Source organism: Falco punctatus (genome assembly GCF_963210335.1).
Source record: "Falco punctatus genome assembly, chromosome: 4".
NCBI classification, from domain to species: Eukaryota; Metazoa; Chordata; class Aves; order Falconiformes; family Falconidae; genus Falco; species Falco punctatus.
This window is the reverse complement of record NC_137583.1, coordinates 74,304,005-74,317,336: the sequence shown is the minus strand read 5'-3', so window position 1 is coordinate 74,317,336 and position 13,332 is coordinate 74,304,005. Positions and strand designations below refer to the sequence as shown.

General features: G+C 38.4%; 1 protein-coding gene across 16 annotated transcripts in view; it reads right to left on the bottom strand.

The window, feature by feature from the left end:
* ADAM22 (ADAM metallopeptidase domain 22) overlaps positions 1 to 13,332 on the bottom strand; it is a 148,010-nt gene that overhangs the window by 118,807 nt on the left and 15,871 nt on the right. For all 16 annotated transcript variants that reach the window (XR_013927841.1, XM_080385539.1, XM_080385547.1 and 13 more), the window contains exon 3: positions 7,143 to 7,219. Coding sequence is in view for 15 of the 16 variants with exons in the window: in XM_080385539.1 (XP_080241665.1) it covers positions 7,143 to 7,219 (77 nt within the window). In the remaining variant the exon portion in view is untranslated. The remainder of the gene's footprint in view (positions 1 to 7,142; positions 7,220 to 13,332) is intronic.

The following is a 13,332-nucleotide window of genomic DNA, read 5'->3' as shown; positions in this document are numbered from 1 at the left end:
AGCTTGGAAGATGGAAGTTTTTTTAAAAAATAGAAGGAAAAAAAGAAGGAAAAAGAACAAAAAAGAAAGAAAAAGAGAACAAAATCTTGGGAGCTACATAAACACGTGCACTGATTAGAATGGTAAAGTTGTGCTACCTTTATATATGACACTGTCAAAACGCAGTACTGAATCTACAATCCAGCAAGGATACCGATAAATTGGGGAGGTTGGCAAAAAGGCACATAAATTATTAAAGGACTTAAAAGATGCCATTTTATCAAAGATCCAGGAGCTGAACCTATTTAATATAACAAAAAGAAGGCTGATATGCTTGCTATACATATCAAGGTGGGAGGAAAACTCAATGCTACAGGGCTTTTTTAGTCTATAACTAATGTTCAAACTTTTATCACTGAGGGTAATTATCTATTTAAGCAATTCATATTTTGACAAATTCTTCATTCCCATACCTCAAAACAAAACTAAAAAAGAATAAAAATATCAAACCACAAAGGGCAGGAACCCTTAGTGATAATGCTACGTAGGTCTAACTGCATAATTCCAGGCACCTTCCCTAGCCTTAGGATATGTTTAGTGATAGACTAATAAAACCTTAAATGCTTGTCTTACCTTTCTTTGTCTTTCAGCCAAATGAAATTAGTTGGCAGAAGTCTCTACAGAACTGCCATTTTTCCTTAAAGATTAAAAAAAAACAACTATAAAACATTAAAAAACAGTTTGTACAAAGTATGTGTTAGCAAAGCAGGCTAGCACAAATGGAGATGCAGAATAATTACCTCCCAAAGCCTCCCAAAGAGCAAAATAAGCAATAGTATCAGGGAGAAAGTGTTTCTTAAGTCTGGTTTGCAATTATGCCCATACCAATTTTTCCATCAAAGACTGGGAGAGGGAGGAAATGACTTTGCAAAATGGGGTTGTGAAAGAACAATCTTGTTGGGTCAGCTGGGGTTCTGATCACAGAGCACATGAGAAAGAGGACTTAACAAATAATTCAGAAATAATGCAGAACATGATTCAGTAGCTCATTCAGGAAAGCTGAACTCAGTCTATATAGTGCTACCCGTAAATTGGTATATTATAATTAAATTTTCAGAGCACTCTCATATGGTGGGGAAAAAAAAAAAAAAAAAAAAAAAGAAAAAAGCAGCAGCATTATTTTAAGTAAGAATCAATTACCAAAATGTGATCATACCCAAATGGGGATCCTTAGCCTGGGTACATAGGGCATGAATAAGGAAAGCGAACAGAGCCTGAATTCCCTCCATCCCAATAAATTCCAGCTGCTAATGAGAACAACTGGGAATGTGTGCAGCCAAGGTATTCATTATAATAACTAATAAGGGATTGAGTTGAACTTTAGGGAGACCCAAAACAGCTTCAAGGAAGAACCACTCCTCCTCAGGTTTGATCTGACCATCACTTACCACATGCTGTTACCAGGAGCCATTACAAGAGTAATGGAGATATAAAGCACGGAGTACTTTTTGAACAGGAAAGGCAGACGGGTCCTCCCACACCCAGCAGCACGACCCATCAGGTCACGTCACATCACACAGAGGCCCGCAACCGCACACCCATCCTGTGGGTGCCCAGGGGGAGTGCGAGACCCCCCGGGGCAATGCAGGAGACAGACTTACCAGAAATTCTAAGTGTCACAAACGGTGTAACTGCATTTTTTAAACCACATCAGGAAGCTAATCTTTCTGAATTCCACGCAGCCAAATGTTTACAATTTAGAGCAAATTTAGGAATATGTTTTTCATTTACAGCTTACATGACACATTGATATTAGTGTTGGAGACCATTTGCCAAGAGAAATTACAGGCAAGGTTTCAGCAGTTTGTCTCTTGAAAAACCTGGCACTTGTCTGTCAAGCTGCCTTTTATTTTGGTTCTGTTTTCAGGATTTTTTGATGAAGTTTATGAACTGATTCTGTAAGGTCTAAAAAACTCTAGTTAAAAGACATTCCTAATAAAAATTCCCCACAAGGCACGAGGAACGTCTGTATCCTTCTCAGCAGAAGCTGCAAAAACCATTCAGTGACAAGGCAAAATAATCAATTCCTAGAGAGCCAGGAACCTGCCTGTTAGTAGCACTTACAAGAAATAATTTAAATTAAGATTGAAATATACAAAATATCTATCAATCTTTTCTGAAGAAGCTTCTCTGGTTTTGCCTACCTTTTGATAAACTAAAAGAAAAGGGCATTTATTTTCCACATAGAGAATAAAGTGATTTCAGAATTTATAAAAACTGCCTCATTTGAAATCTCTCAGCCTTGTGAGGGTAGTTTATCGTCATGACCATCGATTTATACACAGTGTTGATACTCTTCTGGGACACAGTCAGGTGCTTGACAGTAACAGAAGATGTGTGAGCTTCCTGAAGGGGTAGGGTTTCCCAGCACACCTGGCCCAGCCTACTACTTCTTTGTAGGTTATTTTCCACTAACACATGGACCAGAGGAATTAAATTTGTGTTGCAAAAAGAGAAAGCAGGTGGCAATTATGCTCCATCCTAGTGACTGTCACCAGGAAGGACAGAGCAGTCCTGAAGTGCTGAATATAAGCTTGAAATACTTATTTATGCTTGTGACCCTTCAGAGCACTTCCCTGTCACCACGAACCTGAGGATCTCAGGCTATCAGTGTGTTCACCCTCGCTAAAAAAGCCATGATCAGGGAGGGCTGCTCTTGTTACAGCATGATGGACCAGGGCACACGCAGGTGGCCAGGTGCTCCCAGGAGCTTTCTGAAGGCCAAGAGTCTCCTGAGCAGGGCAGCTGGTGTCCACCCTGCACCTCAGAAGTGACCACGATTCAGACTCAGACTCACAAAACGCTCTCTGCTCGTCTCCATGACAGGAGACACCAGAGCCCTCGTATGAAGGATGATGCTGCAGCTAGGAAGGACAACTTAGTGCTGCAGTTTGATTATCCTTCTTGCCCAACATGGCTACCACAAAGTGAACCTTAGGTGGTCACCCCATGCCGAGGCCTTTCCACGCTCCAGACAAACATAGCTGCTGTAGTTTTTCCAATTAACCAACTTGCAGCATGCTCCTCCCCGATCCAACCCCATGATCACAGCTTGCCTTGGGCCATCATGTCATTAGTTCTCTGCTGTTTCACAGGCAGATGAACACACCCTGGTCCAGGTCCCCTCAGACAGATCCACGTGGTCCACAGGTTCCTAGTGAGCTCTGCTGTTTAATTGCATAATTACAGCCCAAGGTGAGAGTGTAAATGGACATGTGGCTACATTTAAGAAGAAATATTCTGCACAAAAAAAGAAACAGCCATTTTCTAAGCCACAGATGCCATCTCAGCATTAAAAGCTTCAAGGGGAAGGAATTAAGAAAATGAACAAATAAGCATATTTGATTACTACACAGCTCCTGCAAAGTTCCAGGTTGGGCAGTGCGAGGTTAACAGTTGGACTCTATGATCTTAAAGGCCTTTCCAACCTAAACAATTCTATAATTCCATGGCCAAAGCCGGACACACGCTGGAGGAGGGAAGGCTGCAAGCAGCACCTGCCTGTGCAGCCCAGCAATCAGGCCCTGGGTTTGCTGATCCTGCAGGCGGCAATAACGAAAATGGGCACCGAAAACAGCTCCACTGGATGCAGGACACCAAGGCAACGGCTTCATAAACACACTGAGGCAACTAATACACCCCAAACCTTTGCGTCAGGGATTGAACCTTTTAAAAATACAACTGATTTGATCTGCAAGCTCCTTTGTAAATACTTCTGCCAGTTGAACAGGAAAAAAAAAGTTTTAAAAGAAACACTATCTTAAAAAAAAACTCATTGTAGAGACACTACGGCAACTCGCAGAAGAAAGGAAGAGAGAACGAATGGTGAGGTATGTAGAGAAAATACCACCATCACTGCAAAAACTGAAACTAAACTGTACTACATTGTAATTATATCAGCTTATTATTATTTTTTTATTATCATTCAAGGCAACGTTTCAGTGTATCTCACATCTGCATTTAATGTGAACAAATACGCACTCAAAACTGGTTGAGATCCAAAACAAGCAAGAAGAAAGCATGCAGATTTCAGTGTGAAATTAAACTGTAATGCCAGCTGGAAATCTTTTTTTTCCTTGCTCTCACTCGCATCCAGGAATGGCAGAACGTTCCCTTCCTGGGCCTCAGTTTTGCTGATGTCTGAAGGGTCAGTGTAAGGTCTGCTTTTTTATTTTCCTGCCCACCTCCTGTACCTTCCCAGCTTGTCCCACTGCAGAGATCAGCTGCTGGTTGCAAGCCACTGTTGTGAGAGCTGGCAGAGGAAGGGACTAGGAAAGGAAAGCTGCTTCAGCGAACACCCAGATTCAACAGTAGCATCTCCTTTAGTGAAGCAGAGAGATAAAACAGAGGGTATCAGGTAATGGGGGAAGAGAGACAAGTAGGAGACCATAAACATTTCTGCCAGCCTCAAAGGTGAGTGTACAAAAAGTTGTCAAGAAAAATGTTGCAAGAAAAACAAGAAAGTTGAGTGGTACCTATGATGATGGCAGAGGAGACAATTATCCCTGATGGAAAAAGAAGAGAAAGCAGTGTGTGACTCTTCAGAAAGCTGAGTAAGAACAGAGATAGGAAATACACAAACACAACAGAATACAAAATACAAAAAGGTAGGTAACAGGGGGATGTATAACAAAGCACAGGCAAATGCAGCTGAGGAAACAGAGCAACAGTTTGTCAGATAGAAAGATGGATTTGAAGGGAATAGAGAAAACAATGCCCACAAAGAAAGCAACAAAAGAAGAAAATCTATTTGCAGACAGACATTAGGGGGGCAGAGGCATATTTTAGTTTCTGGGGTTTTTTTAAAGCTCTCTGTTTGCTACTATAATTTTTAACTTTTTTCTTCCATAAATTGCGGAACCATATGGAAGAACGAACACTTTCACTGTGACTGGCCACCACTAACTAGAGATGCTCCTCGCTTATCTCCGGATGTACAAGCTGTATACATCAATCTTTAAACAGCACGGAGACTCAAGAAAGGTTATCAGAAAGGAGAGCCTCTTGCTGCCTTTGTCAGTCTCCTATGTATTTTACATCACTTTTTCCCCCGCTATGTCCCCCATACCTCCTTTAACAGTCCTCAAATGTGTATTACACGTAAGAGCTAATTTTAGCACAGGGGTCTGCTTCAGCACGCTTTTGGTGTTAGCAGGGGTTCAGTTATAAATATTAAGCTGGTATTTTTTCCAGAGAAGAACTTGAACCTTGCTCCTTACAAGAATTCAACTACTTTTCAACTATAAAGCTACTGTGGGCTAAATTTGCAAACCACTTCTCAAAAAAATTAGTGATTTTCTCTCAAGACCCTTAAAAAATACATACAGAATATAATATGGATAGTAAGAATTGCAACAGAAGAAAAATATACACAGAATGAAACAGATTTTTTCACAGGAATAATAATAATTATGAATACATTTTAAATGTTGCTCTGGTATACTTGCCCCTCTTTTTATTTGATGATCTGCAAATGCCATTTCACAGGTAGTTTAAATTTGATTCAAATACCATGATTGAAGCCAAGCATCTTGATTTCCTTGCTGCCTTCTTGTTTTCATTTTCCACAATTTGTGAGAGTACTTTTTTCACATCATAAAAAGCATAGCTCCTCAAGAAAAGTTCATATTTAAGTTGGGTTATGGCACTCTTAAGAACAATAAGGATACATTCTGATAGTCTTACTCAAACAAATACTGGTCTAATAACAAAGACAACAAAATAATTACATAAAAATAGGATCCAGCTCAAAACAAATCAAATTTAAAACTTATGTGTTTGGGTGTGTGTTTATGTGCATATGTACATGTGTGTAAACAAAGAATGCACCCACAGAGAACTGCTGCAGCTCATAGAATCATATCCTTTTCATATACCATTAGTAAACATCTTTACTTTTATTAAGATGACCTGAAATTCATACTGTAAGGACAATCCTGACCTTTCAGAAACTGTGACCACACCACTGATCTGACAGCCAAAGTATAAATAGGTTTGTGCAACGTACTCTCAGTAAGGTATAAACATGCATACAAAATTGCTATTTCCAACAAACATTTCAATGTGGAGGATTTGGTGCTTTTCAGCAGAAAATTTTCCCTCTAGAATTCTTTTAAAATGCATTTGTTATAAAATCATACTTTTAAGTCAGCCTCTTTCCCTCTCCTTCCAGCAGCACAGTGCCTGTGCCATCTGTAACCAGCAAGGATTCACATGTGGTTTCTAACTCGTCAGAGCACATAAAGAAATTGCCAGTGTTTAAAATGTGTTTACAAGTGAAAAAACCTGAAATCTGAGTGTCTCCCGTAGCAAATGGTAAAGGTTCATCATTACAGCAGAAAAACTTGTAGCAATTGAGCACAAACTCTTACACTAAATCATGCAACATCAATTATTAGGAGCTAGATTACTTAACAAAGCATTTCTATTTACTATATTATTTGTTATCTTTTCACTTCAGAGCAAAAAAACAAAGCAACTCCTATTTTAAAACACCTGTGCTAATAGGCTATTTCAAAAACTCCTTACTGAAAGCTACACCAGATTTCACTTTAACTCTACTATCGTTCAATCTTTCCTCGTAGACTGGAGTTCACAGTGTGCTACTGCCTTATAATGCTCCTCTGTTCCCAAAAGACCGTAAACACATCCGGAGAAACTTCATTCCCGACTATCCATCTCATTCTTTTTTGAGGATTAGCTGTTGTGCAATTGCTGTCCCTCCAATACTTTACACTAGGTTATTAGAATGCTAACAGCTACCAGTTTTCAGCAAATCCATCTTTTAATACCCAGGAAGCCTCTACATGAGTATAGTCATTTGCCTTTATGGTAAACTGAAAGATGACAAATGAAAGTATTATAAGACTGAAACATTATTTACACTGCAACAGCTACTGAGTAGTAACAATAGGAGTATCAAAGCCTAGAAGAGTACCTGAGAAAATAACAAAAGAATTTAAAATATACTACTAACAGATGAACTCAATACCTAGAAATAGCATTTCTGCTGTAATACAGCCTCTAAAGCCTCCACTGGAAAATTACATTTCACAGCCACCAGGTCTTGAACAAATGTGGAGTAACATACAGTCATTACTTACTGGTTTAGCGTCACATCTAGGATGAAAGATGATCCAAAAGCATCAACCTGGAAGCTGGCTCGAGCAATGTGGGTAGACTGCAATATTGAAAAGACTGGAATTAGTATTCAGCCACAACAAAACATATCGTACAGGTTTATGAATGCAGAAATTAAATACATTTACTAAGGAACAATATACCATTAACCAAATAAAATTGCACCGAAACAGACAAAGCAGTCTATGATAACAAATAAAGATCTGTTTTCTGAATGTACAAGGCTTATTCAAGAATTCCCAACAATGTGGCCCATGACTGGGAGTAATCCCCCATCTCAGCCCATTCACACCATAGGCAATGGCTCACTGAACTTCCATTCTGGGCAAAACCCTACGTGAAGTGGAAGAATTCCCCCGGCTAACACGTTACTGGTTCCTTAACCTGACTCTGGACACACACCGGTGGAAGACAGCTTGATGCTACTGGTTTGGTCAGACCAGGATACATTCACAAATCTCACTGGCACTACCTGAAAGAAACTGTTCATTCAGACAGACTCTAATTTAAGCCTATATAGCAAGGTGATAGCAGGGGTCTAACATCTGATTAGTTGCATCTTCTGTAAAGCTGACTCACCACCCTGTAGCTCGTATCTCTTCCAAAAGGCTCCCAAAACACGAGCCCCCTGACCAGTCACTAAAACCAATTAAAAATGGGTGCTAGAGAAACATCTCTTTCTTTCCTTCTTTCTTTCTTTTTGCCATACATTTTCCCTGAGTTAATTGCTTTCATTCAGTCCTATAGAGGACAAACACTGGAAAACTTTGTAACTCGATCTGCCAGAAATAGAACATTTATTCTAGTAGCAGTGGAAGAAAACACTCAGCTATCCAATGGAAACGCAACAGTTGTTTCCAGACCTGAAAACTCCCAAGAAACGGAACAGCCATGTTATTTAACTAATTAATAAGAAAAGCTACTTTCAGACATTTTGGATCAGTTTCAACTTTGTTCTTATTTTCTTTCCATTGAAATCTGCACATTAAGATTTGAAGCATGTAGACAGAGGAATCTAAGAGGAAACACTGAAGAACCACTTACAACTCTAAACTACACTTCTCTAAATAAATACAATACAGACTGGTACAACTGTAACAAATGATTTATTGAAAACTCTGGGAAACACAGGACAGGATGGGATAATGTGAATCATCAAATTCTCCCTCTCTCTAAAACTACTGGCAGGCTTTCAATAGCCATTAAATCCAGAAGGGTTGACAATACCAGTTTCCCTGGAAAAGAACAGCAGCAAGGACACAGAAAGTTGAGGGAATCATGACTTTTTTGTTTATTACATTCTTAGTTGTGCTACAGCAGAATTTTTTTTTATGTCTACATCTATAAGCATAAGTATTAATAAGTAAAAAAGACAATAACCATGAATACATATTTACAAACAGTTGATTCCTTTAAGAAAAAAAAAAAAAACAACAGAAGGCAGCTTCTCTCATTAGAGGATGCTCAGGCTGAGTGCCTTCTATAAAACTGCCTAGCTGTGCCACTGCAGCACACCTACATGTGCATAATGAGGAATTCCACATATTTACATCACAGTTCAGAAGGATGCAGGATTAGCTGGAAAGCTTCTTAGAAGCCCCCTCAGTAGATAAAATTCACACAGTCAGACATCCTTCCAGCTATCCCCATTGCATACAACCTGCTTTGTAGCACAGGCCACCGGTCTTCGCTAAGTGGTTCTTGTAATTTCTGGATCATTTAAGAGCAACTCCTTTGAACAAATATATAATCTTTGACCAACTAACTTAATATAACATACAGTTTACCTTAACTGGGTAAATCATTCCAGTGATTAATTACCATTGATATTAAAAGTCTACTTACTATCTAAAAAAGCCTAAAGAAATAAAAAATAAAAAATAAAAAACAGAAGCTAGTCCCAAGTGACCCATGACACAGCTGGTATCCACAACGATGGATACCCACAGCACATATGGACACCCACAGCACGTATGGACACCCACATGTAGGATCATCATTTAGCTGGTTTTGCCCTGCAGCAGTTAGCACAGCCACAAATACAGAAAAAAAAAAAAAATCAACAAATTATCATGTTAGCATTTGCATTTCTTTCCCAACTCTCAGGCCGCAGAGTTTGCTTTGAATGATTTTAAAATTCCATCTTGTCTTGCTAGTTTTAGGCTGCTGCTCACAAAAAGGATGTGACAGGCTGAGAATCAAGTAAGGTACAAGGGGCTGATGCTGGTTTTGTCATTTCCTTGTTCCACTGCAGCACGTCTGCAGACCTTGACTAACCTTCATTTGCCTACCTGCACCACAACAACCATTTCTGACCAAAGGTGTAATGGCAGCCCAGTTGTTCACTTTTCATCATTACATTAATAAACGTTAAGAACATTCTACAGCATTTTAATTTTTGTTTGTTAACACAGCTACATATGCCATCTTTAGATCTCTGCACACAGTATAACTGAGCCTTCTACATGACCATATGCTGGTACCAAAAGAGAATTTTTCAGTAAGAAAGAATAGAAAAAGCCTAACTTAAATTTCTAAATGTACATATACTAAATGTAGCATTTGTCATCAAAATGTATTCACCCCATTCACTATAAAAGCAAAAATGACTATGGTTTTTCAGTCTGGTTTGGTTTTTAAATGCTAGGGATATTGCATCATATTGATTTGGTCTGGGAAATTTCCTTCCTTGAATATGTCTCTAAGATAAACAAGTACAAGGCTAATGTATTTCTGAGGTGACCCTGGACCACAGTTATTCCCTGACAGAAGCTGTTAATGTGGAATTAAGGGAAAAAATGCTTATTAATAAATTAAGATGAAAAACGTTACAGAGATGTAACCACCTCCAAGACAAGCGGTGCAAACCCAGGAAGTTTACCTTTAGATTTAAGCTCAAGGGCAATCAAGCATATCTCAACTGCATCTCAAACCTACTGAGACACCAAGATGCACATTTTGGATAGCCAGACAAACTCAGCCCTTTCCAGAAACTGCAGCCCTTCCTTCAACTCCAATACGTGGTTGTAAAACACCGCAACACTGCATACTGTGGGCTGTTGCTGAAAATGAGCAGTTCTGCCCCATCCAGGCCACGTGTTCCCACCTGCTCTCCCTTGTCGACTCATGTGACTGCCTAAAGCATCAGAAAATTCATCGTTAATAGAGTGGATCCATCTTCTGTTGGACAAATAAGCTGATCCAAATGAACTACTCATGCTGTGACTGTATAGATGCAATAGAACAAAGCTGGAGGTGACGTGCAAGAGAGAATGAAGAGGAAGAGAGATTCCCCCTTTCAATGACAACTAATATCTCATTCAGCCTAACAAAAACCTGCACCTTAAGAGTGCAAGCCAGTACATTTTCTTAGGATAACAATTCCTTTGAATATCTAGTTAAGAACCACAAAATAAAGAAATGTATTTTTAAAAGTCTTGGCTCTATGCTATTTTTAAGCCTGCCTGCTCAGTGAATAGGTTAAACGGCCAGCTGCAAAGTAAGCTTACACTTACAGACATATGTCAATAAAAGAGCCCAAAGCAAAGAAATAAGTACTTTTATTCCACCTATAACACCTCATTCATGTAGAAGTGACAAGACAGACACCTGCAAAGGCTCCTCTGAACCACTGAAGCAAGACAATCAATTATGTCATTCAGTTCTCAAACCAAAGAACCTTCTCAGAAAATTTGAGGCTTTTTCAACAACCATAGGTATGACACATCAACAGCTGACAACTGAGTCACAGGGAGTTCTTGGAGACCAGGAGGGATGCATTCAATGCAGAACATGAACAAGAGCCAGGAAAAGAGAACCTAACGACTTAATGGAAGAGCGCAGTGCCATGCCTCCGACACAATCAAAAAGTCCTGAAATTTTAATGTCATGCAACTGAAAAAGGAAAATATTGATAACAACTCTGAAATTAGCTGCAGTATTGCAGATGCAATTTCTAGTACCACATAAAGCATATTACCCTGCAAGCCTCTTCTACAGAAAACACTAAGCATCCCATGCATCTAATGCCCCTATGTGAGAGCCAACTTCTGTCAAAATTTGCAAAGTTTAAGCATCTCAGTGAACGTTTGAAAGGAAGCAAAAGTAAATGGAGTGAAAAGGATTATTTCAAATCACTAAGCACAAAGATATTTTATCTAAAACAAATATTAAAAGCTTGAATCCCAGAAAAACAAAAGTGGAATGCAAACCTTCCTGCCAAACCAAGAGGGATGCAATTCCAATTATTTTAAATCACCTGCTCCGTGCCTCAGGGATCACTGCAGTAACAGAGGAGATGGACAATCAGTAAGCAAGTATGACTATTTATTATTACAAAGAAACACAACAGAGTAACAGTAATTTCTGATACAGCCCCTTCAGCACCATTGCTGGGGATCAGCTTTCTCCAGAAACTGGCCCTGAAGAATAAGCACCTGCAAAGGGAACACACATACATGAACCGCAACCAACACATATCATTGCAGGTCAATGGTGAGACTCAAAGCACTGTACCGTAGGCAACCTTAAATACGTTTGGAAGACTTTCATTTTAAATAGGTCAAATATTTTAACCAGCACTGAAATATTTACAGACTTCACACTTTCTTTAATAATCAAAGTAACAAGAATTTTGAAAGGAAGTATTTTAGAAATTTTCCTCACAGAGTGTATAATCAGTTGGGTGTTGAAAGCAGCATACTAATATGATGACTAATCTTTTTCCTCATTAAAATAAGGAAAAAGAGAATTCAAACTATATTGTGATATAACGTGCAATTCCTCATAATAGATGTTTCTTACTTCTGAAGTATCATTCATAAAGCACTTAGATATTTCTTAGTAAGTTTTGCTGGAAGAGATACCAACAATTTCTATCAAAAGAGAACAACATCCTTTTTAAAAAAATTGATGAGAAAATCCTATTTATATACTTGACCTTTGAGGTAAAAAAAGTTTATATTTACTACTATTTATAGCATTGTGGTTTCTAATTAGAAGATTCTGATCAAATTTGTAGACTTGAAGGAAAAGCATCAAGAGAATCAAGAGAGAAAATAATACAGAATGTTACAGCAAAAAAAGAATCTATGCTTCAGAGCTTGTAAGAACAACAAGGTTTTAGAGCAGACATTCTGGGAGTCAGTCACATTTATAAAATAAGAGATTCCTTACATATGAATTTAATGTCCCCTCCCCCCCATGTTAATAGGAGAACAGAAACCATTAGCTTGTTAACAACCCTTTAAGTGTGTAAAATGACTGTCTCTGAAGTTCAGTAAGGACACGAGTAAGTCCATGGGAAATCAAAATAAATACGTTGATATTAAATGAAAAATTAAACATTTTATGCAGATGTATCTAAAAAGAATTGGTAACTGTGGTTTTGAAAATAATTGTTACACTTAAATTTATGCTACTGTAAAGGAATATAGTGCTAATAAGCACATGCACACATTATAAAAAGATTATTTTCAGCCTCAGTTGTGTTGTAATAAATCCAGAGTTATGCAGTATATTCTTGCAGTATGTAAAATAAGAAATGTGTTCCAAAACTTACTTTTCTACTTGTACTGGGAAGAAAAAAAATAAAAACTTTGCTCAGAGACACTAGGTCTAATAATAAAAATAAATATCTCCAAGCCAAATAATCTTTTTTAAAAATACACAATAAATTATAGATGCAACGTCATTTACTCAGGTCTTCTCTATTGCCATTTGCAAACATCTAGTTTTAATCAACAGTCAGTGTCACTGAACTGGACTCACATATCACAGCATATTAAAGAACTGCAAAATCTCATTTTTACTTGCCCTAGCATTCTCAAAATATTTATAGGCACTCATTTGACATATTAATCATCATTATTTGTCATTCTTCATACAAGCTCTCTCTTTTTAGCCATTGTGTAAATCTAAATATCTATGGGGCTTCCGGGGGGGGGAGGGGGGGGGGGGGGCGGAGCAAGTTATTTAATGAAAAAACTGCAGAATAGAATCATGGTTCGATGAAAAGGCTTTTACAGCTGCATCTTTGCGGTACATTTAGTAAACAAGTCATTTATTCTGAGGAAAGCCTAGAAATAAGAAAAGATTTTAAGAGGTCCGTGTTCATTTTTGAATCCTGGATCACAGATCTGTTCGCCATGCCAA